The following is a 25186-nucleotide window of genomic DNA, read 5'->3' as shown; positions in this document are numbered from 1 at the left end:
ATTAGCTTCTCTCTTTGGAACTAGTAACTACAACTAGTAACTAGAACCAGTAACTAGTTGATTAGCTTCTCTCTTTGGAACTAGTAACTACAACTAGTAACTAGAACCAGTAACTGGTTGATTAGCTTCTGTATTTGGAACTAGTAACTACAACTAGTAACTAGAACCAGTAACTAGTTGAGTAGCTTCTCTCTTTGGAACTAGTAACTAGAACTAGTAACTAGTTGATTAGCTTCTCTCATTGGAATTAGTAACTACAACTAGTAACTAGAACCAGTAACTAGTTGATTAGCTTCTCTCTTTGGAACTAGTAGCTAAAACTAGTAACTAGAACCAGTAACTAGTTGATTAGCTTCTGTATTTGGAACTAATAACTACAACTAGTAACTAGAACCAGTAACTAGTTGATTAGCTTCTGTATTTGGAACTAGTAACTACAACTAGTAACTAGAACCAGTAACTAGTTGAGTAGCTTCTCTCTTTGGAACTAGTAACTACAACTAGTAACTAGAACCAGTAACTAGTTGATTAGCTTCTCTCTTTGGAACTAGTAACTACAACTAGTAACTAGAACCAGTAACTAGTTGATTAGCTTCTCTCTTTGGAACTAGTAGCTAAAACTAGTAACTAGAACCAGTAACTAGTTGATTAGCTTCTCTCTTTGGAACTAGTAACTACAACTAGTAACTAGAACCAGTGACTAGTTGATTAGCTTCTGTATTTGGAACTAGTAACTAGAACCGGTAACTAGTTGATTAGCTTCTCTCATTGGAACTAGTAACTACAACTAGTAACTAGAACCAGTAACTAGTTGATTAGCTTCTCTCTTTGGAACTAGTAACTACAACTAGTAACTAGAACCAGTAACTAGTTGAGTAGCTTCTCTCTTTGGAACTAGTAACTAGAACTAGTAACTAGTTGATTAGCTTCTCTCATTGGAATTAGTAACTACAACTAGTAACTAGAACCAGTAACTAGTTGATTAGCTTCTCTCTTTAGAACTAGTAACTACAACTAGTAACTACAACCAGTAACTAGTTGATTAGCTTCTCTCTTTGGAACTAGTAGCTAAAACTAGTAACTAGAACCAGTAACTCGTTGATTATCTTCTCTCTTTGGAACTAGTAACTACAACTAGTACCTAGAACCAGTAACTTGTTGATTAGCTCCTGTATTTGGAACTAGTAACTAGAACCAGTAACTAGTTGATTAGCTTCCCTCATTGGAACTAGTAACTACAACTAGTAACTAGAACCAGTAACTGGTTGATTAGCTTCTCTCTTTGGAACTAGTAACTACAACTAGTAACTAGAACCAGTAACTGGTTGATTAGCTTCTGTATTTGGAACTAGTAACTACAACTAGTAACTAGAACCAGTAACTAGTTGATTAGCTTCTCTCTTTGGAACTAGTAGCTAAAACTAGTAACTACAACCAGTAACTAGTTGATTAGCTTCTCTCTTTGGAACTAGTAACTACAACTAGCAACTAGAACCAGTAACTGGTTGATTAGCTTCTGTATTTGGAACTAGTAACTACAACTAGTAACTAGAACCAGTAACTAGTTGACTAGCTTCTCTCTTTGGAACTAGTAGCTAAAACTAGTAACTAGAACCAGTAACTAGTTGATTAGCTTCTGTATTTGGAACTAATAACTACAACTAGTAACTAGAAACAGTAACTAGTTGATTAGCTTCTGTATTTTGAACTAGTAACTACAACTAGTAACTAGAACCAGTAACTAGTTGATTAGCTTCTCTCTTTGGAACTAGTAGCTAAAACTAGTAACTAGAACCAGTAACTCGTTGATTATCTTATCTCTTTGGAACTAGTAACTACAACTAGTAACTAGTTGATTAGCTTCTCTCATTGGAATTAGTAACTACAACTAGTAACTAGAACCAGTAACTAGTTGATTAGCTTCTCTCTTTAGAACTAGTAACTACAACTAGTAACTACAACCAGTAACTAGTTGATTAGCTTCTCTCTTTGGAACTAGTAGCTAAAACTAGTAACTAGAACCAGAAACTCGTTGATTATCTTCTCTCTTTGGAACTAGTAACTACAACTAGTACCTAGAACCAGTAACTTGTTGATTAGCTCCTGTATTTGGAACTAGTAACTAGAACCAGTAACTAGTTGATTAGCTTCCCTCATTGGAACTAGTAACTACAACTAGTAACTAGAACCAGTAACTGGTTGATTAGCTTCTGTATTTGGAACTAGTAACTACAACTAGTAACTAGAACCAGTAACTAGTTGATTAGCTTCTCTCTTTGGAACTAGTAGCTAAAACTAGTAACTACAACCAGTAACTAGTTGATTAGCTTCTCTCTTTGGAACTAGTAACTACAACTAGCAACTAGAACCAGTAACTGGTTGATTAGCTTCTGTATTTGGAACTAGTAACTACAACTAGTAACTAGAACCAGTAACTGGTTGATTGGCTTCTGTATTTGGAACTAGTAACTACAACTAGTAACTAGAACCAGTAACTAGTTGACTAGCTTCTCTCTTTGGAACTAGTAACTACAACTAGTAACTAGAACCAGTAACTAGTTGATTAGCTTCTCTCTTTGGAACTAGTAGCTAAAACTAGTAACTAGAACCAGTAACTCGTTGATTATCTTATCTCTTTGGAACTAGTAACTACAACTAGTAACTAGAACCAGTAACTAGTTGATTGTCTTCTCTCTTTGGAACTAGTAACTACAACTAGTAACTAGAACCAGTAACTAGTTGATTAGCTTCTGTATTTGGAACTAGTAACTAAATCTAGTAACTAGAACCAGTAACTAGTTGATTAGCTTCTGTATTTGGAACTAGTAACTAGAACCAGTAACTAGTTCATTCGCTTCTGTATTTGGAACTAGTAACTACAACTAGTAACTAGAACCAGTAACTAGTTGATTAGCTTCTGTATTTGGAACTAGTAACTAAAACTAGTAACTAGAACCAGTAACTAGTTGATTAGCTTCTGTATTTGGAACTAGTAACTACAACTAGTAACTAGAACCAGTAACTAGTTGATTAGCTCCTGTATTTGGAACTAGTAACTAGAACTAGTAACTAGTTGATTAGCTTCTCTCATTGGAATTAGTAACTACAACTAGTAACTAGAACCAGTAACTAGTTGATTAGCTTCTCTCTTTGGAACTAGTAACTACAACTAGTAACTAGAACAAGTAACTAGTTGATTAGCTTCTCTCTTTGGAACTAGTTGCTAAAACTAGTAACTAGAACCAGTAACTAGTTGATTAGCTTCTCTCTTTGGAACTAGTAACTACAACTAGTAACTAGAACTAGTAACTAGTTGATTAGCTTCTCTCTTTGGAACTAGTAGCTAAAACTAGTAACTAGAACCAGTAACTAGTTGATTAGCTTCTCTCTTTGGAACTAGTAACTACAACTAGTAACTAGAACCAGTAACTAGTTGATTAGCTTCTCTCTTTGGAACTAGTAACTACAACTCGTAACTAGAACCAGTAACTAGTTGATTAGCTTCTGTATTTGGAACTAGTAACTACAACTAGTAACTAGAACCAGTAACTAGTTGAGTAGCTTCTCTCTTTGGAACTAGTAACTACAACTAGTAACTAGAACCAGTAACTAGTTGATTAGCTTCTCTCTTTGGAACTAGTAACTACAACTAGTAACTAGAACCAGTAACTAGTTGAGTAGCTTCTCTCCTTGGAACTAGTAACTACAACTAGTAACTAGAACCAGTAACTAGTTGATTAGCTTCTCTCTTTGGAACTAGTAACTACAACTAGTAACTAGAACCAGTAACTAGTTGAGTAGCTTCTCTCCTTGGAACTAGTAACTAGAACCAGTAACTAGTTGAGTAGCTTCTCTCCTTGGAACTAGTAACTAGAACCAGTAACTAGACGTAGAATAAACACGTGCTTTTGAAATCAGTATTAATGCTTCAAATGAAGACAGGTGTAGGACGGAGGCAGCGTCCGTCCCTGGATCGCGAACCACACTTTGATACCCCCCCCCCCCCCAGGTCACATGGTGCTGACCTAACGCTGACGTCATAACCTTAAAACCCCGCGAGACGCGCAGCTTCGGCGCAAAGTTCCCGCGCTGCGATTAGAAGCGAGCAGCCCCAAGATGGTGCGGACCAAGGCGGACAGCGTCCCGGGAACCTACCGCAAAGGTACCGACGGAGCGGGGGCTCGGACTCCTCCTGCTCCAGAGACCCGTTTAGTACCGCTAGTTGAAATACTGCTAACCGCGAGTTAAAATACTGCAAACAGCTAGTAGAAATACTGCTAACCGCTAGTAGAAATACTGCAAACAGCTAGTAGAAATACTGCAAACAGCTAGTAGAAATACTGCTAACCGCTAGTAGAAATACTGCAAACAGCTAGTAGAAATACTGCAAACCGCTAGTAGAAATACTGCAAACAGCTAGTAGAAATACTGCAAACCGCTAGTAGAAATACTGCAAACAGCTAGTAGAAATACTGCTAACCGCTAGTAGAAATACTGCTAACCGCTAGTAGAAATACTGCAAACAGCTAGTAGAAATACTGCTAACCGCTAGTAGAAATACTGCTAACTCCTACTTAAACTGCTGCTAACCGCTAGTAGAAATACTGCTAACTCCTACTTAAACTGCTGCTAACCGCTAGTAGAAATACTGCAAACAGCTAGTAGAAATACTGCTAACCGCTAGTAGAAATACTGCTAACTCCTACTTAAACTGCTGCTAACCGCCGGTTAAACTTTGAACGGCTTCGGGGCCGCTGTTCAGGCGCCAAAAGTGGCGCCTGAACAGCGGCCCCGAAGCCGCGGGCTCCACGGCACCCGCAGCTCCGACGGTTCGATGCCCCGTGTTCCACGTCGTGTAGATTGATTTAATGTCGAACGAAATGACCATGTTTGTGTTTTTCTACTTGATTTGCAGCTGTGGCTGCCACCGCGCCCCGGAAGTCGCTGGGCTCTAGTGCAGCAGCAAACAGCTCCGGCGGAAGTAGCAGCCAGTGCGGGACCCCCGGTGAGATGAATAAACTGTATCTTGTGATTATTTAGCGAGATGTCGCTGCCTAGATGCTCGCTGCTCTGTTCTGTGAGCTAACAAGAATAAAGAAAGTAAAAGGTGTTACTGTTTCCAGCCAAGAACAAGTATGCAGGCGGGAACTCTGTGTGCCCCCGCCCCACACCCACCTGGCAGAAGGGCATCGGGGACTTCTTCGGGGGCCCCGGCAGGAAGCCCGAGAAGGAGAACGAGCTCCCTGCGGCGGACGAGGAGGAGGCCGGGGGCAGCGGCGTGACCAAGCCCGGCAGGAAGTAGGTTCTGTCCAGGCAGTAAAGTCAAAAACAGGAGGAGACGGGTCCCTGTCTAGCTCCAGATTGTTTTTGTTTTTATTTCTATTAAAAAGTCAAATGGGGGGCACTGTGTAACCACGGCATCCTTTTGGGGAAAAGGTTTGAAAACAGCAGCGACAGTTTGACTTGATTCTGTGTTTTTGTGAATTACAGCTGCGTGGAGGCGCTGGGTGCTATGGTTACTGCAGCGGGGGGCGCTGGTTGCTACGGTTATGGCTGTGGGGAGGCGCTGGTTGCTATGGTTACCACTGTTTCCTTCCCAGGTCCAGGCCGCTGCCCTGTGAGGAGGAGGAGGAGGAGGAGGGATGAAGATGCGGGGCCACGCCCTCGGTACTTTGATGTAAATGTGTAAATATTGAACTGTTTGACGTTAAATAAACGTGGTTTTGGAGCCGTTGTCCTGATGTGAAAGACGTTGTCACCTGCTCAAACGGGCGAAATGTGGCTTTTACAGACTGAATTCTGCTGCTCATGCAATTTTTTTAAAATTGATATTTCTATTCTTCGTGTGATTTGAATCTAATCCATGAAGCCAGAGTTTATAAAGCTGCAGCTGAACACGCTGCACGTTATGAAAGTAGATCGACCTCCTTACATTAATATTAAAAATATTACAAAATAAATTCATATCAAGTTATTTTAAACGGCAAGGTGCCAGATCCCTGGTGGAACACAATATATTACTTATAATACAATTAATAATGTTATTAATTATATAATCAATATTAATAACAATGTGACCACAAACAGCTGTTCAGGACCTGCTGCTTTTTTCTGAGGGGATCAAACATGAATCAGTGAGACTCAAGTAAAACAAACTGTCTTGTTCTAAATGTTGTAAGAGCACATGTTGCCCCCCGGATGCTGCGCTCGTCAAATGAGCGTGGCCTGGCTCTGCCGGCCATACAGCCACGGCAATCCAGGCTATTCTCATTTGTAGTTCCACGTTGGTGGAACGAGCTGCCAAAAATGACCAGAGCGGGGACCTCCCTCTGTCTTTAAGAAGCACCTGAAGACCCAGCTCTTCAGTGAGTACCTCCTCTCCTAATTTACCCAAGTACTTAGCAGTACCTAGCAGTATTTATTGTTACACTAATGTCTCTGTCGCAATGTAGCTTGAATGTTGTTCTCCCTTGTAAGTCGCTTTGGATAAAAGCGTTTGATAAATGACAAAATGTAAATGTTAAACTGACTTAAAACAAACTGAGTTACATCAACATCCATTCAAACAATACAACTGCCAGCTTGTACTGAGCTCCAGACAATTGTTCAGTCCACCTTAAATGAACGCAGTACCATTGTTTGGCCTGTAGGTGTCTCTGTTCTAGTGTTGTGTCCTGTGTCCTCTGTCCTCTGTCCTGTGTCCTGTGTCCTCTGTCCTGTGTCCTCTGTCCCAGTCCGTTGAAATCATCTGTATTTTAAATGAGAAGTTATTTTTTTGAGAAGTCACCACAAACACATGACCAAATGGCCTGTTCTGCAATGAAATGACGAAGGCAACACGCGTTTGCACGTTCTGCTCAGTGGTCATGACGTCATTAGGGTTTTTCCGACTCATTTTGATTCAACTCAATGTGGCTTTGTTGACAGGTGAACATGATGACGTTGTTGCGGACATTTAAGGTGGACTGGAAAGTTATGATGACGTTGTTGCGGACATTTAAGGTGGACTGGAAAGTTGGAATAGGGAGTTGGTTGGATAAGTAGCTAAGTTCAGCCTCGTAATAGCGGACAGTAAGTATCCAGCACACACATTTGAAAACACGCCCCGTGCATATAACCAGAAGGTGGCCGCTTACATTTAAACCTCTTATTTATTTGGTCTTTACACAGATTTCATGTCTTTATGTTTCGTGTTAGCATGAAGTAGCATAGCATGCTACAAACAAAGCCACCGAAAAGATTGAAGAGGTTTATTTGTCACATACTTTCATACATATATGCAGTGAAATGTCTTTACAACGCACCTGGAGATTATGCACAATAGTTACTAAACAGAACATAATAGCTGCCCTAATTCCTACCAAGCAACTAACTGAAACTGATTCCTAAAAGTTGATGCAGTTAGTGACGAGAATAATATCAATAAAAAGCTAAAATAACAGTAAAAAAGATGATACCAGTGGGAGTACACAATAGATTATATATATGGGATGGACTTTGTATATGCAGATATGTGCATGTGAATAAAGTGAGGATGGAGATACGCAGTACGCAGTAAGCTAGTACAGTGATGCAGTACCTACATACGGTACAAGAGGGAGGGACTTCAAGCGCGACCCGGTGTGTCCCGCAACAATAACAGTCCCCAGAACAACGGCTCCTCGCTGCTGGTTCCGCCCAAACAGCAGCGTGAAGCCCGCCAGGCTCGGTGTTAGTGACACCTTCCTCCAGATCAGAGCTGCTGTTTTGTTTGTGTTGGACGTTGATCCCTATATTGACTCATCGGTGCGTACGCAAACAAACCCCGTTCCATGGTTCGGGGCCTGACTCCGCCCCGGCGGGCACCTCGGTCACCGGAACGCAGCGCGCCGGGCTACGGGAGCCGGGAGAACACTTCCATTTACATTACATTGATCAGACGCTTTTATCCAAAGCCACTTAGAATTGTTCAAACAGCGACGGACGCAGCCATCAGGAGCAATGAGGGGTTAAGTGTCTTGCTCAAGGACACTACAGCATGCTAGCAGGAGGAGCCTGGGATCCAACCAGCAACCTTTAGACCACCAGCTCTACCTCCTGAGATACCATCCCCATATACAGTTATTGTCCCGCTGCACGCGAAGGGAAGCGATTCAAAACTGCGGAATCGGAAGCGGTGACACTGCAAAACAACAATAACAACAAAATCATCATTGTAATCGTAGATTAATGGAGACGGAAGGATTTCCAAGCCGTTTGAGACGTAACAGGGGTGTGTTACTGTGAGGACCTTCACCACAACACGGAGAAGAACCTTCACCACAACACGGAGAAGAACCTTCACCACAACACGGAGAAGAACCTTCACCACAACACGGAGAAGAACCTTCACCACAACACGGAGAAGAACCTTCACCACAACACGGAGAAGAACCTTCACCACAACACGGAGAAGAAACTTCACCACAACACGGAGAAGAACCTTCACCACAACACGGAGAAGAACCTTCACCACAACACGGAGAAGAACCTTCACCACAACACGGAGAAGAACCTTCACCACAACACGGAGAAGAACCTTCATCACAACACGGAGAAGAACCTTCCTCACAACACGGAGAAGAAACTTCATCACAACATGGAGAAGAACCTTCATCACAGCACAGAGTCCAGGAGAGCAGGCTTCACCTGGACCGTGGTGGTGCTGACCTGCCAGCACGGGGCCAGTGAACAGGGCTTCCAGAGAGGTGAGCTGAGACCCTAACAACCACACCATGCTGAATGAAGAGACACATTGACCTGTCATGAAGAACAAAACAAAAATACATGTTACACTGCCCTTCACCACACTACAGCCATAGTATTACTGTAGACTTATAGTACTATAGTACTACTATAGTACTATACTTTTACAATAGAACTATCGCCCAATAGTATTACTAAAGCACTACAGGTACTCCTCATTTAACAACCTGTTTATCCAGTCTATTACTATAGTGCTAAAGCACTATAATACTTTACTCACTATAATACTTCAATACTATTGTAATACTGTAGTACTATAGTATTATAACAATTCATAAAGTACTACTGTAGCTCTCTCGCTGAAGATGATTCTCATGCAGATTCTAATTACAATTTACAATAAAATAGTACAAGTTGAGTCACAGTCATTTACACATATATACATAAATATGAATCCAGATTTAAGTCATGTGTAAAAATGTGTTCATGTAATAAAAAAAGTAGCGGAGCAAAAAGTGTGTGTGTGTGTGTGTGTGTATATATATATGTGTGTATATATGTAATTTTTTTTACCATGTACTCTCGTAGAGTAAAAGTCTGCAACTGAATATACTTGAAAAATGCACTTAAATACAGTGACAAAGTACTTATACGCTGTGTGTGTGTGTGTGTGTGTGTGGTACTCCAGAGCTTGACCTGCGGTGCCAGCAGGGGGCGCTGTCCCCAGGAACGCTGCTGCTGACGGTGGCGGACCCCCAGGGGCGCGTGGGCAGCGGGGGGGCCACGCTCAACGCGCTGCTGGTGGCAGCGGAGCACCTGAGCGCCCGGGCGGGGGGCACGGTGCGCAGCCTCCGTCACCACGGCAACCGGCAGAGTTTAGAGCTGGGGCTGGGTGGGCGAGTCTTGAGGAGGACGGAGCTTTTTGTAAAGAACATGTAACATGGTGATGTTACATGTAGTTAAATGTAGTTTTTAAGGAGCGTGATGAGGCTGTTCAACTTGTTCTCATCAATACTCATAATAGTCACATTATAATACTTGGTTGTGGAATATGTAAATATATGATGAAAGCACCGATAGACATCCCATAATATCATACAATGATCAATATCAAGGTTTTAACAAACTGTGTATCACCAGGCGGCGTAGTTGTTATGGTTCTGGAAAGTTGCAAACAAGTCGGGTGTAGATGTTCAGGGTGTGGTGCAGGGACTTGTTTGATCTCCAGTTGCTTCATGTTTGCACATCCTGTCCTGCTCCACCCTCAGGTGGTGTCAGCCGATGCCCTCGACAATGCCCACGTCCTCATCCTGCACACCGTGAGTCCAGCAGTCCTCTGGACTCTCTGGTTCTACTTGTTCTAATGGTTTCACTGATTCTACTGGTTCTGATAGTCCTGATGGTTTTGATGGTCCTTATAGTCCTGATGGTTCTGATGGTTCTGATGGTCCTGATGGTTTTGATGGTTCTGATGGTCCTGATGGTTCTGATGGTTCTGGTGGTTCCACTGGTCCTGGTGGTTCTGGTTTAGCTGTGGGATGACTCTGGGTGTCACCGTAGGGCCGGGATTTCCCCTGGGGGGGCTCCAGCCGGGCCTTCAGCTGGCTGCCGCTGGAGGAGACGTCTCAGAAGGTCCAGGCCCCGGTCTGCTGCCTGGACCTGCTGCTGGACCGCCTCAACACCCAGGTCAGAGGTTCATGGGACCCAGGTCCATGGGCTGGAGCAGGGGGGTTATTATGGGATGTTGCCCTCTGCTGTCATGTTCAACGTTCTGCTTCTGGTTCCTTCACGTCCAGATCTGTCCAGCCTCTCCACCTGGAATCTGGGTCAGCAGTACTGACATGATCCTCAACTTACCCACTGACTACGGTGAGTTACCACTAACTACCACTGAGTACTGAGTTACCACTCGCTACCACTGAGTACTGAGTTACCACTCACTACCACTGAGTACTGAGTTACCACTAATTACTGTGGTACCACTAACTACCGCTGAGTACTGAGTTACCACTTACCACAACTGAGAACTGAGTTACCACTAACTACCACTGAGAACTGAGTTACCACTTACTACCACTGAATACTGAGTTACCACTAACTACCACTGAGTACTGAGTTACCACTAACTACCACTGAGAACTGAGTTACCACTTACTACCACTGAATACTGAGTTACCACTAACTACCACTGAGTACTGAGTTACCACTAAGTACCACTGAGTACTGAGTTACCACTCACTCCCACTGAGTACTGAGTTACCACTAATTACTACTGAGTTACCACTAATTACTGTGGTACCACTAACTACCGCTGAGTACGGAGTTACCACTCACTACCACTGAGTACTGAGTTACCACTAATTACCACTGAGTACTGAGTTACCACTAATTACTGTGGTACCACTATCTACGGCTGAGTACTGAGTTACCACTTACCACAACTGAGAACTGAGTTACCACTAACTACCACTGAGAACTGAGTTACCACTAACTACCACTGAGTACTGAGTTACCACTAACTACCACTGAATACTGAGTTACCACTAACTACCACTGAGTACTGAGTTACCACTAACTACCACTGAGTACCGAGTTACCACTAACTACCACTGAATACTGAGTTACCACTAACTACCACTGAGTACTGAGTTACCACTAACTACCACTGAGTACTGAGTTACCACTCACTACCACTGAGTACTGAGTTACCACTCACTACCACTGAGTACTGAGTTACCACTAATTACTGTGGTACCACTAACTACCACTGAGTTACCACTTACCACAACTGAGAACTGAGTTACCACTAACTACCACTGAGAACTGAGTTACCACTTACTACCACTGAGTACTGAGTTACCACTAACTACCACTGAGTACTGAGTTACCACTCACTACCACTGAGTACTGAGTTACCACTAATTACTGTGGTACCACTATCTACGGCTGAGTACTGAGTTACCACTTACCACAACTGAGAACTGAGTTACCACCAACTACCACTGAGAACTGAGTTACCACTAACTACCACTGAGTACTGAGTTACCACTAACTACCACTGAGTACTGAGTTACCACTAACTACCACTGAATACCGAGTTACCACTAACTACCACTGAGTACTGAGTTACCACTAACTACCACTGAGTACCGAGTTACCACTAACTACCACTGAGTACCGAGTTACCACTAACTACCACTGAGTACTGAGTTACCACTAACTACCACTGAGTACCGAGTTACCACTAACTACCACTGAATACCGAGTTACCACTAACTACCACTGAGTACCGAGTTACCACTAACTACCACTGAATACTGAGTTACCACTAACTACCACTGAGTACTGAGTTACCACTAACTACCACTGAGTTACCACTTACCACAACTGAGAACTGAGTTACCACTAACTACCACTGAGTTACCACTTACCACAACTGAGAACTGAGTTACCACTAACTACCACTGAGAACTGAGTTACCACTTACTACCACTGAATACTGAGTTACCACTAACTACCACTGAGTACTGAGTTACCACTCACTACCACTGAGTACTGAGTTACCACTAATTACTGTGGTACCACTATCTACGGCTGAGTACTGAGTTACCACTTACCACAACTGAGAACTGAGTTACCACCAACTACCACTGAGAACTGAGTTACCACTAACTACCACTGAGTACTGAGTTACCACTAACTACCACTGAATACCGAGTTACCACTAACTACCACTGAGTACCGAGTTACCACTAACTACCACTGAGTACCGAGTTACCACTAACTACCACTGAATACTGAGTTACCACTAACTACCACTGAGTACTGAGTTACCACTAACTACCACTGAGTACTGAGTTACCAATAACTACCACTGAGTACTGAGTTACCACTCACTACCACTGAGTACTGAGTTACCACTCACTACCACTGAGTACTGAGTTACCACTAATTACTGTGGTACCACTAACTACCACTGAGTTACCACTTACCACAACTGAGAACTGAGTTACCACTAACTACCACTGAGAACTGAGTTACCACTTACTACCACTGAATACTGAGTTACCACTAACTACCACTGAGTACTGAGTTACCACTCACTACCACTGAGTACTGAGTTACCACTAATTACTGTGGTACCACTATCTACGGCTGAGTACTGAGTTACCACTTACCACAACTGAGAACTGAGTTACCACCAACTACCACTGAGAACTGAGTTACCACTAACTACCACTGAGTACTGAGTTACCACTAACTACCACTGAATACCGAGTTACCACTAACTACCACTGAGTACCGAGTTACCACTAACTACCACTGAGTACCGAGTTACCACTAACTACCACTGAATACTGAGTTACCACTAACTACCACTGAGTACTGAGTTACCACTAACTACCACTGAGTACTGAGTTACCACTAACTACCACTGAGTACTGAGTTACCACTCACTACCACTGAGTACTGAGTTACCACTCACTACCACTGAGTACTGAGTTACCACTAATTACTGTGGTACCACTAACTACCACTGAGTTACCACTTACCACAACTGAGAACTGAGTTACCACTAACTACCACTGAGAACTGAGTTACCACTTACTACCACTGAATACTGAGTTACCACTAACTACCACTGAGTACTGAGTTACCACTCACTACCACTGAGTACTGAGTTACCACTAATTACTGTGGTACCACTAACTACCGCTGAGTACTGAGTTACCACTTACCACAACTGAGAACTGAGTTACCACTAACTACCACTGAGAACTGAGTTACCACTAACTACCACTGAGTACTGAGTTACCACTAACTACCACTGAATACTGAGTTACCACTAACTACCACTGAGTACTGAGTTACCACTAACTACCACTGAGTACCGAGTTACCACTAACTACCACTGAATACTGAGTTACCACTAACTACCACTGAGTACTGAGTTACCACTAACTACCACTGAGTACTGAGTTACCACTAACTACCACTGAGTACTGAGTTACCACTCACTACCACTGAGTACTGAGTTACCACTCACTACCACTGAGTACTGAGTTACCACTAATTACTGTGGTACCACTAACTACCACTGAGTTACCACTTACCACAACTGAGTACTGAGTTACCACTCACTACCACTGAATACTGAGTTACCACTAACTACCACTGAGTACTGAGTTACCACTAACTACCACTGAGTACTGAGTTACCACTAACTACCACTGAGTACTGAGTTACCACTCACTACCACTGAGTACTGAGTTACCACTCACTACCACTGAGTACTGAGTTACCACTAATTACTGTGGTACCACTAACTACCACTGAGTTACCACTTACCACAACTGAGAACTGAGTTACCACTAACTACCACTGAGAACTGAGTTACCACTTACTACCACTGAATACTGAGTTACCACTAACTACCACTGAGTACTGAGTTACCACTCACTACCACTGAGTACTGAGTTACCACTAATTACTGTGGTACCACTAACTACCGCTGAGTACTGAGTTACCACTTACCACAACTGAGAACTGAGTTACCACTAACTACCACTGAGAACTGAGTTACCACTAACTACCACTGAGTACTGAGTTACCACTAACTACCACTGAATACTGAGTTACCACTAACTACCACTGAGTACTGAGTTACCACTAACTACCACTGAGTACCGAGTTACCACTAACTACCACTGAATACTGAGTTACCACTAACTACCACTGAGTACTGAGTTACCACTAACTACCACTGAGTACTGAGTTACCACTAACTACCACTGAGTACTGAGTTACCACTCACTACCACTGAGTACTGAGTTACCACTCACTACCACTGAGTACTGAGTTACCACTAATTACTGTGGTACCACTAACTACCACTGAGTTACCACTTACCACAACTGAGTACTGAGTTACCACTCACTACCACTGAGTACTGATTTACCACTAACTACCACTGAATACCGAGTTACCACTAACTACCACTGAGTACCGAGTTACCACTAACTACCACTGAGTACCGGGTTACCACTAACTACCACTGAATACTGAGTTACCACTAACTACCACTGAGTACTGAGTTACCACTCACTACCACTGAGTACTTAGTTACCACTAATTACTGTGGTACCACTAACTACCGCTGAGTACTGAGTTACCACTTACCACAACTGAGAACTGAGTTACCACTAACTACCACTGAGAACTGAGTTACCACTAACTACCACTGAGTACTGAGTTACCACTAACAACCACTGAGTACTGAGTTACCACTAACTACCACTGAATACTGAGTTACCACTAACTACCACTGAGTACTGAGTTACCACTAACTACCACTGAGTACTGAGTTACCACTAACTACCACTGAATACTGAGCTACCACTCACTACCACTGAGTACTGAGTTACCACTAACTACCACTGAATACTGAGTTACCACTAACTACCACTGAGTACTGAGTTACCACTAACTACCACTGAGTACTGAGTTACCACTAACTACCACTGAGTACTGAGTTACCACTAACTACCACTGAGTACTGAGTTACCACTAACTACCACTGAATACTGAGCTACCACTCACTACCACTGAGTACTGAGTTACCACTAACTACCACTGAATACTGAGCTACCACTTACCACTTCCGCCTTCCCAGTGTTCCACTGGGATGGATTCTCTGGAGTCCGGGTACTGGCTCTGCCTGGGGAGGTCTCCACTGCAGCCGACCACGGAGTTTACCTAGCTGACAAGCAGGTAATGTAAGTTAGTGGAGTTTAACAGTTAGTCAAGCAGAGTTTAACAGTTAAGCAGAGTTTAACAGATAGTCAGGCAGAGTTTAACAGTTATTTAAGCAGAGTTTAACAGTTAGTTAATCAGAGTTTAAAAGTTAGTTCAGCAGAGTTAACAGTTAGTCAAGCAGAGTTTAACAGTGAGTCAAGCAGAGTTTAACAGTTAGTCAAGCAGAGTTTAACAGTTAAGCAGAGTTTAACAGTTAGTCAAGCAGAGTTTAACAGTTAGTTAATCAGAGTTTAAAAGTTAGTTCAGCAGAGTTAACAGTTAGTCAAGCAGAGTTAACAGTTAGTCAAGCAGAGTTTAACAGTTAGTTAATCAGAGTTTAAAAGTTAGTTCAGCAGAGTTAACAGTTAGTCAAGCAGAGTTAACAGTGAGTCAAGCAGAGTTTAACAGTTAGTCAAGCAGAGGTTAACAGTTATTTAATCAGAGTTTAAAAGTTAGTTCAGCAGAGTTTAACAGTTATTTGAGCACAGTTTAACAGTTAGTTAATCAGAGTTTAACAGTTATTTAAGCAGAGTTTAAACGTTAGTTCAGCAGAGTTTAACAGATGGTGGTGTGTGTTCTAAACCCAAAGGGGAATGTGAAGGATATCATCTACAAGGGAACAGTGGAGCAGATTCAACGAGCTGCAATGCCTGATGGGAAAGTTCCGCTGGTAAGTGAAATCTGTTTGTGTGTGTGTGTGTGTTTTTAATGTGTATGTGTGTGTTTTCTGTTTAGTGTGTGTGTGTGTGTGTGTGTGTGTGTGTTTGCTGTTTAATGTGTGTGTGTTTAATGTGTATGTGTGTGTTTTCTGTTTAGTGTGTGTGTGTGTGTTTGCTGTTTAATGTGTGTGTGTTTAATGTGTATGTGTGTGTATGTGTGCAGGTGTGTGGAGTGGTGTTCTTCAGCCGTCCGGTTGCAGAGCGCCTCCTTCAAACTCATGTCAGTCCTCCTCTGGACGGCTGCACCTACCTGGGCATGGACTCTGGAGCCCCCCCGCTGCAGGTGACCGTTACCATGGCGATTGAATGGCCATGCGGTCAGTCATGCACAAAGCTCCCATTCGAAAACTGTTCCTTAGAAGGTCTTAGTTTTATGATCTCATGTGGTGTTCCAGTGGCCATCTTGTTGTCCTACTGCAGATCTCTCTGTTCCTGGACGTGGTCAAGTGTCTCTGCTCGGATCTGACTCTGGACCAGTTTGTCAGTGGAGCCTCAGAGAGATGCAGTTCTACCGACGGCCCACAGGGGGCAGCGCTGCGCAGGGCACGGGAGGAGCTCTGGAAGGCATTGAGAGGGGCTCCACTTAGCATGGGTAAGGTGATAAGATGTGATAATATGAGATACGATAAGATGTGATGAGATAAGATGTGATGAGATGAGATAAGATAACATGTGATGAGATGTGATAAGATACGATTACATGTGATGAGATAAGATGTGATGAGATAAGATGAGATGTGATAAGATGAGGTAAGAGCAGATAAGATGTGATGAGATGAGATGCTATAAGATGAAATGAATTAAGATGAGATGAGATGTGATGAGATAGGATGTGGTAAAATGAGATAATATGTGATAAGATGAGATATGAGATTAAATTAGATAAGATGAGATAAGATGTTATGAGACAAGATGTTAGGAGATGAGATACGATGTGATGAGATATTATGTGATAAGATGAGATAATGTGATAAGATATGATGCGATAAGATGTCATGAGATGTGATTCGATGAGATAAGATGTGATAAGATCAGATTTGATGAGATGATAAGATGAGATAATAAGTGATAAGATGTCATGAGATCATATGTGATGAGATGTGATAAGATGAGATGAAATAAGATGTGTTGAGATAAAGTAAGATGAGGTGAGATTTAATAAGGTGAGATAAGATGTGATAAAATGAGATAATATGTGATAAGATGTGATTAGATGAGATAAGATGAGATGAGATACGATGAGATAAGATTAGATAAGATCTGATAAGATATGACAATATATGATGTGATAAGAGCAGATAAGTTGTGATGAGATTTGATGAGATAAGAGCAGATAAGATGAGATAATATGAGATAAGATGAGATTAGATGAGATAATGTGAGATGTGGTAAGATGAGATAAAATGTTATGAGATGAAATGACATACGATGAGATAAGATGTGATGAGACGAGATGATATTTGATAAGATGTGATGAGATACGATGAGATTAGATGTGATGATATGAGATAAGATGAGATAAGATACGATGAGTTGAGATGAGATTAGATGACATGAGATGAGATGAGATGAGACTTTATGGATCCGTGGGGGGAATTTCTCAGTAGACGTTCAACCTTCCGACTCCTCCTCTAGCTCCTCCTCCTCCTCTGGCTCCTCCTCCTCCTCTGGCTCCTCCTCCTCGGTCACGGTCCCAGACCTTGATCCCGCTGTGAACGCTGTGTTGCGGGCACCTGGCTTCCTTCAGCTCCTCTGTAATGTGTGCTGTGTTCCTCAGTGTATGTTCCTGGGGGTTGCTATGACTACCTGACACTGTCTGCCAAGGAGCATGTGATGCGTCTGATGAAGACAGGGAGCGACAGCAACACCCTGTCTCACATCCAGGTGACTCTCAGAAGGTCCCACCATCAGTTATTATTATTATTATTATTATTATTATTATTATTGTTGTTGTCGTCGTCATGGTGAATTCTTCCTCGGTGTTGAGCCTCCGTGTCAGTTGAAGTGTGGGACAGAGGAACATGCAGTGCTGTCGTCCTCCAGGGGGGGCGCTGTGTGAGTCCAGAGTCCAGAGTCATCAACTCGGTCCTGGAGGGAGAAGTGACCGTGTGTCCCGGAGCTGTGGTGCAGCACTGCCACCTTCAGGTCACATTGAACATTACACTTTATTATATGCACAGGCTTCCCTCCAGACGGGTTCTACACCCGAGACAAAGTCAAAACCAAAGCTATGAAACCACACATGGATAAAATAACTTTCAGGAAAGGTTTTTTTTTATCTTGTTTCACAATCAAACGCCGTGTTCCTGTTGAAACACATGTAATGAATGACCCCCAGGGGCCGCTCACCGTCCCAGCAGGTTGTCTATTGTCGGGCCTGGACCCCAGCTCCTCCCCTCACGTCAGGAAGCTGCTGCTGGTGGAGGGCTCCGTCCTCCTGGGACACCGTGTGCAGCTGGGTGACATGAAGACGGTGGTCTACACCGTGTTAGGGGCTGAGGACGATCTTGAGGTACCGGCCCTTGTCTGCGGGGGCCGCGGGGGCCACACTCACAAAACACACCTTTCCCTAAAACCTCTGTCCTTTAACCCGCTCTGCTCCTCTCAGCTGGGCTGTGATCACCCCACCGCCTCCTTCCTCAACCACACCTGGAGGTCCTTCTTCAGCCGCACTGGAATCCAGTAAGACCCCCACCACACCACCCCCGTCCGTTCTTTTTACTCACACACCGAAGTACACTGGACGATAGTACACACATGTAGTACACACATGTAGTATATAGTTTGCTGTAGGTAGTACAGCGTTCCAGACTCAGCGGTAGTATTCAGTTGTTGACGGTGCTCCTCCTGCTCCAGGCCTGAGGAGCTGTGGAGCGCAGGCCGACAGCGCTCCCTGCTGGAGGCCCGCCTCTTCCCGCTCCTGCAGCCCAGAGGGGGCGTGGTCGGGCTGGAAGGGGGCGTGGCCTGGCTCCTGGGGGGCGGCGGCTCCCTGGAGCAGTGGCGAGGAGCCTGGCGCCTGTCGATCAAAGAGCTGCTGTCAATCACGGCCCAGGAGGCGGAGCTCCAGTGGAGGGAGGAGCTACTGCATCTGGCGGGCAGGAGGAGGGTGACGGACATGCTGAGGAGCAAATCAGACGTCAGCTTGCTGCCTTGCTTCAGGGCTGCGGTGCTGGGCGACCGCCACGGGGCGCTGCTGGAGACGCTGGACTCAAGTCAGTAAAACAGTTGAATACAAAAACATCGACAGACACTTAACTTTCTCTTTGGTCTAATAATGATGTCATCATCATGATTATTTAATGTTCATCATCTTTTAGAAACATGAGTTTTTACCAGGTTGCACTTTCCCTCCAGTTTATTTTTCTTGTTTTTCTCGTCGCTCATTCCGTCTTAATCTTCGTTTTCGTCTCCAGTTGCGGCTGGCGGTGGGGCGGGGTCGGGGGTGGAGCTTGGCGTCTCCGCCCGCTGCCTGTCCTGCATCGCTGATGTGCTGGTCTGCCTGGCGGGGGAGGGGAGGGGCGGGCTGAGGAGTGGCCCGGCGGCCAATCGGGCGTGGAGCCACGCCCTCTCCCTCCTGGAGGCGGGGGATGTGCGGGGAGGCGTGTATAGCCTGGCTGAACAGAGAGTTCATTGGCTGAGCAGGTGAGAGGGGCGGGGCCAGAGTAGATCGGTTGGTTAACTAGTGATGAGTCCTCACCGGCTCCGCCCCCTACAGGCCGGACCTCCTGGTGCGAGCCGCCCGGCACTACGAGGGGGCGGGGCAGGTGCTGCTCAGACAGGCCGTGATGTCATCGCAGTGCTTTGTCACCATTGGCCGGGGCGAGGCTCCGCCCATGGGGGCGTGGCAGGAAGTGGAGTGTCCTGCCAGATTAGACCTGGCTGGTGAGTGAAGACTGACCTCATGACTTCCTGTGAAATTCATTCAGAAATGTTTCTCCTCGTGCAGAGGTTCTCAACATGGGGTTTGGGGACCCTCAGGGGGTCCTCAGCAAAATGATTAATAGTTGAACTTCACTGTGACTTTTCTAAATGAGAGAAGGAGCAGTTACAGGGTTTGGATCCTGGTTCTGCCGTTCTCTCCCTCACTGGAGCAGAAACACTGAATCATCTGATCAATACGGATATTGATCAGATCTGATCCAGAGACTGAATCCGATCAAACGGCTCAAACGGAGGCTCCTGACGTGGAGAGGGTGGAGAACCACCGTCCTGCTGAGTGTGGGGCGATGTGGTGTTCAGTAAAAACATAACTGTCCACATGTTGGTAAAACTTTCTGCAGCTCCTCAGTTTCACTGTGATCAATAAACATTAAAAATATTCAAATGAGTGATGACACGTTCATCACATTTCAATTGGTTTTAAACTCAAACTGTAGGAAGTTTGACTCAGAGTAAATGAGAAACATCACATGTTCCAGTCAGTCAGGTGTGACCTCAGGTTGACGCCCGTTGTGTGTGTGTAGGTGGGTGGAGCGACACTCCGCCCATCGCCTTTGAGCAAGGCGGCTCGGTGACCAACGTGGCGGTCAGAGTGGACGGGCGTCGTCCCATCGGAGCGAGGGCGCGCCGCACCCCCGAGCCCCGCCTCCTCCTGGTCAGCCACAGCGGGGGGCGGGACAGCGACGTCGCCACGGAGACGGTGTGCGAGCGGCTGGAGGACCTGAGGGACCACCGCCAGCCCCACGCTCCAGGTGCGTCTTGGGGGAGTTGCTCTGCATCGCACTGTCATGAGGTTTGTCTTTGTGATGTTTTGTTTCCAAAACTTCAAGGAAAGTTTCTGAGGATGAAGAAGATAACGAAGCTTCAACAGCCCAGATAAAAACCAGTCAACAACCAGGCTGCACTCATACTAGAGACAACCTGTCTGTGTGTCTGTGTGTCTGTCTGTGTGTGTGTGTGTGTTGCAGGAGCCCTGCTGAAGGCAGTGTGTGTGTGCAGTGGTCTGGTGTCCCTCACTTCCCATCAGCCACTGGGGCAGCAGCTCCTGCAGCTCTGGGGCGGCGGCCTAGAGCTGCACTGCTGGTCCCTGCTGCCACACGGCTCCGGACTGGGTGAGGGAAGGGTGGAGAGGAGGGTGGAGAGGAGGGTGGAGAGGAGGGTGGAGAGGAGGATGGAGAGAGGGATGGAGAGGAGGGTGGAGAGAAGGGTGGAGAGAAGGGTGGAGAGAAGGATGGAGAGGAGGGAGGCGAGGAGGGTGGAGAGGAGGATGTGAGGGAAGGATGGAGAGGAGGATGGAGAGGAGGGTGGAGAGAAGGATGGAGAGGAGGGTGGAGAGGAGGATGTGAGGGAAGGATGGAGAGAAGGATGGAGAGGAGGGAGGAGGGTGGAGAGAAGGGTGGAGAGGAGGATGTGAGGGAAGGATGGAGAGGAGGGAGGAGAGGAGGGTGGAGAGAAGGATGTAAGGGAAGGATGGAGAGGAGGATGGAGAGGAGGAGGAGGAGAAGGATGGAGAGGAGGGTGGAGAGAAGGATGTGAGGGAAGGATGGAGAGGAGAATGGAGAGAAGGATGGAGAGGAGGGAGGAGGGTGGAGAGAAGGGTGGAGAGGAGGATGTGAGGGAAGGATGGAGAGGAGGGAGGAGAGGAGGGTGGAGAGAAGGATGTGAGGGAAGGATGGAGAGGAGGATGAAGAGAAGGATGGAGAGGAGGGTGGAGAGAAGGATGAAGAGAAGGATGTGAGAGAAGGATGGAGAAGAGGGTGGAGAGAAGGATGGAGGGAAGGATGTGAGGGAAGGATGGAGAGGAGGATGAAGAGAAGGATGGAGAGGAGGGTGGAGAGAAGGATGGAGAGGAGGATGTGAGGGAAGGATGGAGAGAAGGATGGAGAGGAGGGAGGAGAGGAGGGTGGAGAGGAGGGTAGAGAGAAGGATGTGAGGGAAGGATGGAGAGGAGGGAGGAGAGGAGGAGGGAGGAGAGGAGGGTGGAGAGAAGGATGAAGAGAAGGATGGAGAGGAGGATGAAGAGAAGGATGGAGAGGAGGGTGGAGAGGAGGATGTGAGGGAGGGAAGGATGGAGAGGAGGGAGGAGAGGAGGATGGAGAGGAGGAGGGAGGAGAGGAGGGTGGAGAGAAGGATGAAGAGAAGGATGGAGAAGAGGGTGGAGAGAAGGATGGAGAGGAGGATGAAGAGAAGGATGGAGAGGAGGGTGGAGAGGAGGATGTGAGGGAAGGATGGAGAAGAGGATAGAGAGGAGGGAGGAGAGAAGGATGAAGAGAAGGATGGAGAGGAGGGTGGAGAGAAGGATGTGAGGGAAGGATGGAGAGGAGGGAGGAGAGGAGGATGTGAGGGAAGGATGGAGAAGAGGATAGAGAGGAGGGAGGAGAGAAGGATGGAGAGGAGGGTGGAGAGAAGGATGTGAGGGAAGGATGGAGAGGAGGATGTGAGGGAAGGATGGAGAGAAGGATGGAGAGGAGGGAGGAGAGGAGGGTGGAGAGGAGGATGGAGAGGAGGATGTGAGGGAAGGATGGAGAGGAGGGAGGAGAGGAGGGTGGAGAGAAGGATGTGAGGGAAGGATGGAGAGAAGGATGGAGAGGAGGATGGAGAGGAGGGAGGAGAGGAGGGTGGAGAGAAGGATGGAGAGGAGGGTGGAGAGAAGGATGAAGAGAAGGATGGAGAGGAGGGAGGAGAGAAGGATGTGAGGGAAGGATGGAGAGGAGGATGGAGAGGAGGATGGAGAGTAGGATGTGAGGGAAGGATGTGAGGGAAGGATGGAGAGGAGGGTGGAGAGGAGGATGGAGAGGAGGGTGGAGAGGAGGGAGGAGAGGAGGATGGAGAGGAGGGAGGAGAGGAGGGTGGAGAGAAGGATGTGAGGGAAGGATGGAGAGGAGGATGAAGAGAAGGATGAAGAGAAGGATGAGAGGAGGGTGGAGAGGAGGCTTTGCTCGTTGTGGAGGTTGACGGTGGTTGTGCTCCTGCAGGAACCAGCAGCATCCTGGCGGGGGCGCTGCTGGCCTCCCTCTATAAATGCACCGGTCAAAGCTACGACACCGACTCTCTGATCCACGCTGTGCTGCACCTGGAGCAGATCCTGACCACAGGTCTGTCTGCCTGCCTGCCTGTCTGCCTGCCTGTCTGCCTAACTGCCTGTCTGCCTAACTGCCTGTCTTCCTGCCTGTCTGCCTAACTGCCCGTCTGCCTGCCTGCCCATCTGCCTAACTGCCTGTCTGTCTGTCTGCCTAACTGCCTGTCTGCCTAACTGCCTGTCTGCCTGCCTGCCTGTCTGTCTGTCTGCCTGCCTGCCTGCCTGCCTGTCTGTCCCTCCTCTTTCTGTCTGTCTGTCTGTCTTTCTGTCTATCTGTCTGTCTGTCCCTCCTCCTTCAGCCTGTCTGTCCTTCCTCCTCTGCAGGTGGAGGGTGGCAGGACCAGGTGGGGGGTTTGGTGGGTGGGGTTAAAGTGGGTCGTTCTAAAGCGTCGCTTCCCCTGCGGGTGGAGGTAGAACGGCTCCACCCTCCACCTCACTTCCTGTTGGCTCTGGAACAGCACCTCCTACTGGTCTACACTGGGAAGACCCGCCTGGCCCGCAACCTGCTGCAGGTATGCTCCAAACAGGAAGTGGTGTCTCTAAAAAGGATGTGGTGTCTCTTAACAGGAAGTGGTGTCTCTAAACAGGATGTGGTGTCTCTAAACAGGATGTGGTGTCTCTAAACAGGATGTGGTGTCTCTAAACAGGATGTGGTGTCTCTAAACAGGAAGTGGTGTCTCTAAACAGGAAGTGGTATCTCTAAACAGGAAGTTGTGTCTCTAAACAGGATGTGGTGTCTCTAAACAGGATGTGGTGTCTCTCAACAGGAAGTGGTGTCTCTCAACAGGAAGTGGTGTCTCTCAACAGGAAGTGGTGTCTCTCAACAGGAAGTGGTGTCTCTAAACAGGATGTGGTGTCTCTCAACAGGATGTGGTGTCTCTAAACAGGATGTGGTGTCTCTTAACAGGATGTGGTGTCTCTAAACAGGATGTGGTGTCTCTAAACAGGATGTGGTGTCTCTTAACAGGATGTGGTGCGCAGCTGGTACGCTCGTCTTCCCTCCATCGTGCACAACACGCAGCAGTTGGTGCAGAACTCTGAGGAGTGTGTGAAGGCCTGTTTAGATGGTGAGACACACACACACACAGGACAGTGAGGTAGCAGCAGTCCACTCGGGGTGTTAAGGTGGACCCCCCCCTCCCCCTGCAGGCTCCCTGGAGGCCCTGGGGGTCTGTCTGGATGGCTCCTGGAGGCAGAAGAGGCTGATGGCCCCGGGGTGTGAGCCCGGCTCCGTGCGCAGGATGATGGAGGCCCTGCGGCCCCTGGCGCTGGGCCAGAGCCTGGCGGGGGCCGGTGGGGGGGGCTTCCTCTACCTGCTGACCAGGGAACCGGACCAGCACGAGGCCGTGATCCAGACCCTCCGCCGGACCCCCGTAAGAACCGCCACGCACACAGTACACACAGAATATTATTATTACAAGTATGAGATCAGCTTCCTGTAGATAACCAAGAGATGAGTTAAACAAGTCACCAACAGATGATTCACTTTATACACAATGTACACACACAGTACACAGCCTGGTTTCCATGGTGATGTTTTCTTGTCTCAGGGTCTGGAGGACTTCAGCGTCCACACAGTGCAGCTGGACATGGAGGGAATCACACCCTGAGCGCGTGCACACACACCCTTTGGATCATGTGAAGGTGCAGTTCTAAAGCCGGCGGCTGACGTACAGATGTGTGAACAGATGATCCAGTGGAAGTGTTGTTGTTGTTGCTGTGATGAATGGAAACGTTGACTCTTCATATTAATTTACTGATTCTCAGCATTTCCCGCCACAACATCGAACTTAAAAAAAAAATCCAAAACAATATCCTATATCTGAAATGTGTTTGTTCAGTGTTTTAATAATAATAATAGAGTAAAAAAAATTCCCCAAAAAACATTTATTTTATGATGAAGAATTTCAGAGTTTCTCACAGAAGAAAT

General features: G+C 46.1%; 2 protein-coding genes across 2 annotated transcripts; both read left to right on the top strand.

The window, feature by feature from the left end:
• Positions 1-4063: 4063 nt before the first annotated feature.
• pclaf (PCNA clamp associated factor) lies at positions 4064-5739 on the top strand. The gene is made up of 4 exons (XM_080002202.1): positions 4064-4162; positions 4916-5005; positions 5124-5298; positions 5601-5739. Exons 1-4 carry the CDS (start codon positions 4117-4119, stop codon positions 5644-5646), a joined length of 357 nt encoding a protein of 118 aa, XP_079858328.1. The 5' UTR covers positions 4064-4116; the 3' UTR covers positions 5647-5739.
• Positions 5740-8000: 2261 nt separating this feature from the next.
• Positions 8001-24939, top strand: fcsk (fucose kinase). Its single transcript, XM_080003052.1, has 23 exons — positions 8001-8726; positions 9413-9564; positions 9993-10043; positions 10285-10410; positions 10521-10593; positions 15398-15495; positions 16109-16189; positions 16402-16521; positions 16659-16830; positions 18016-18122; positions 18282-18383; positions 18577-18750; positions 18847-18920; positions 19095-19450; positions 19652-19880; positions 19954-20120; positions 20702-20929; positions 21146-21289; positions 23153-23272; positions 23581-23768; positions 24224-24323; positions 24406-24629; positions 24807-24939. The coding sequence occupies exons 1-23, from the start codon at positions 8618-8620 to the stop codon at positions 24864-24866; spliced, it is 3255 nt and encodes a 1084-aa protein (XP_079859178.1). The 5' UTR covers positions 8001-8617; the 3' UTR covers positions 24867-24939.
• Positions 24940-25186: the final 247 nt, after the last annotated feature.

This window comes from Zeus faber, assembly GCF_960531495.2.
Source record: "Zeus faber genome assembly, chromosome: 6".
In the NCBI taxonomy this organism is placed as follows: Eukaryota; Metazoa; Chordata; class Actinopteri; order Zeiformes; family Zeidae; genus Zeus; species Zeus faber.
The sequence above is the reverse complement of the archived record's forward strand: the minus strand, read 5'-3'. Positions and strand labels throughout refer to the sequence as shown.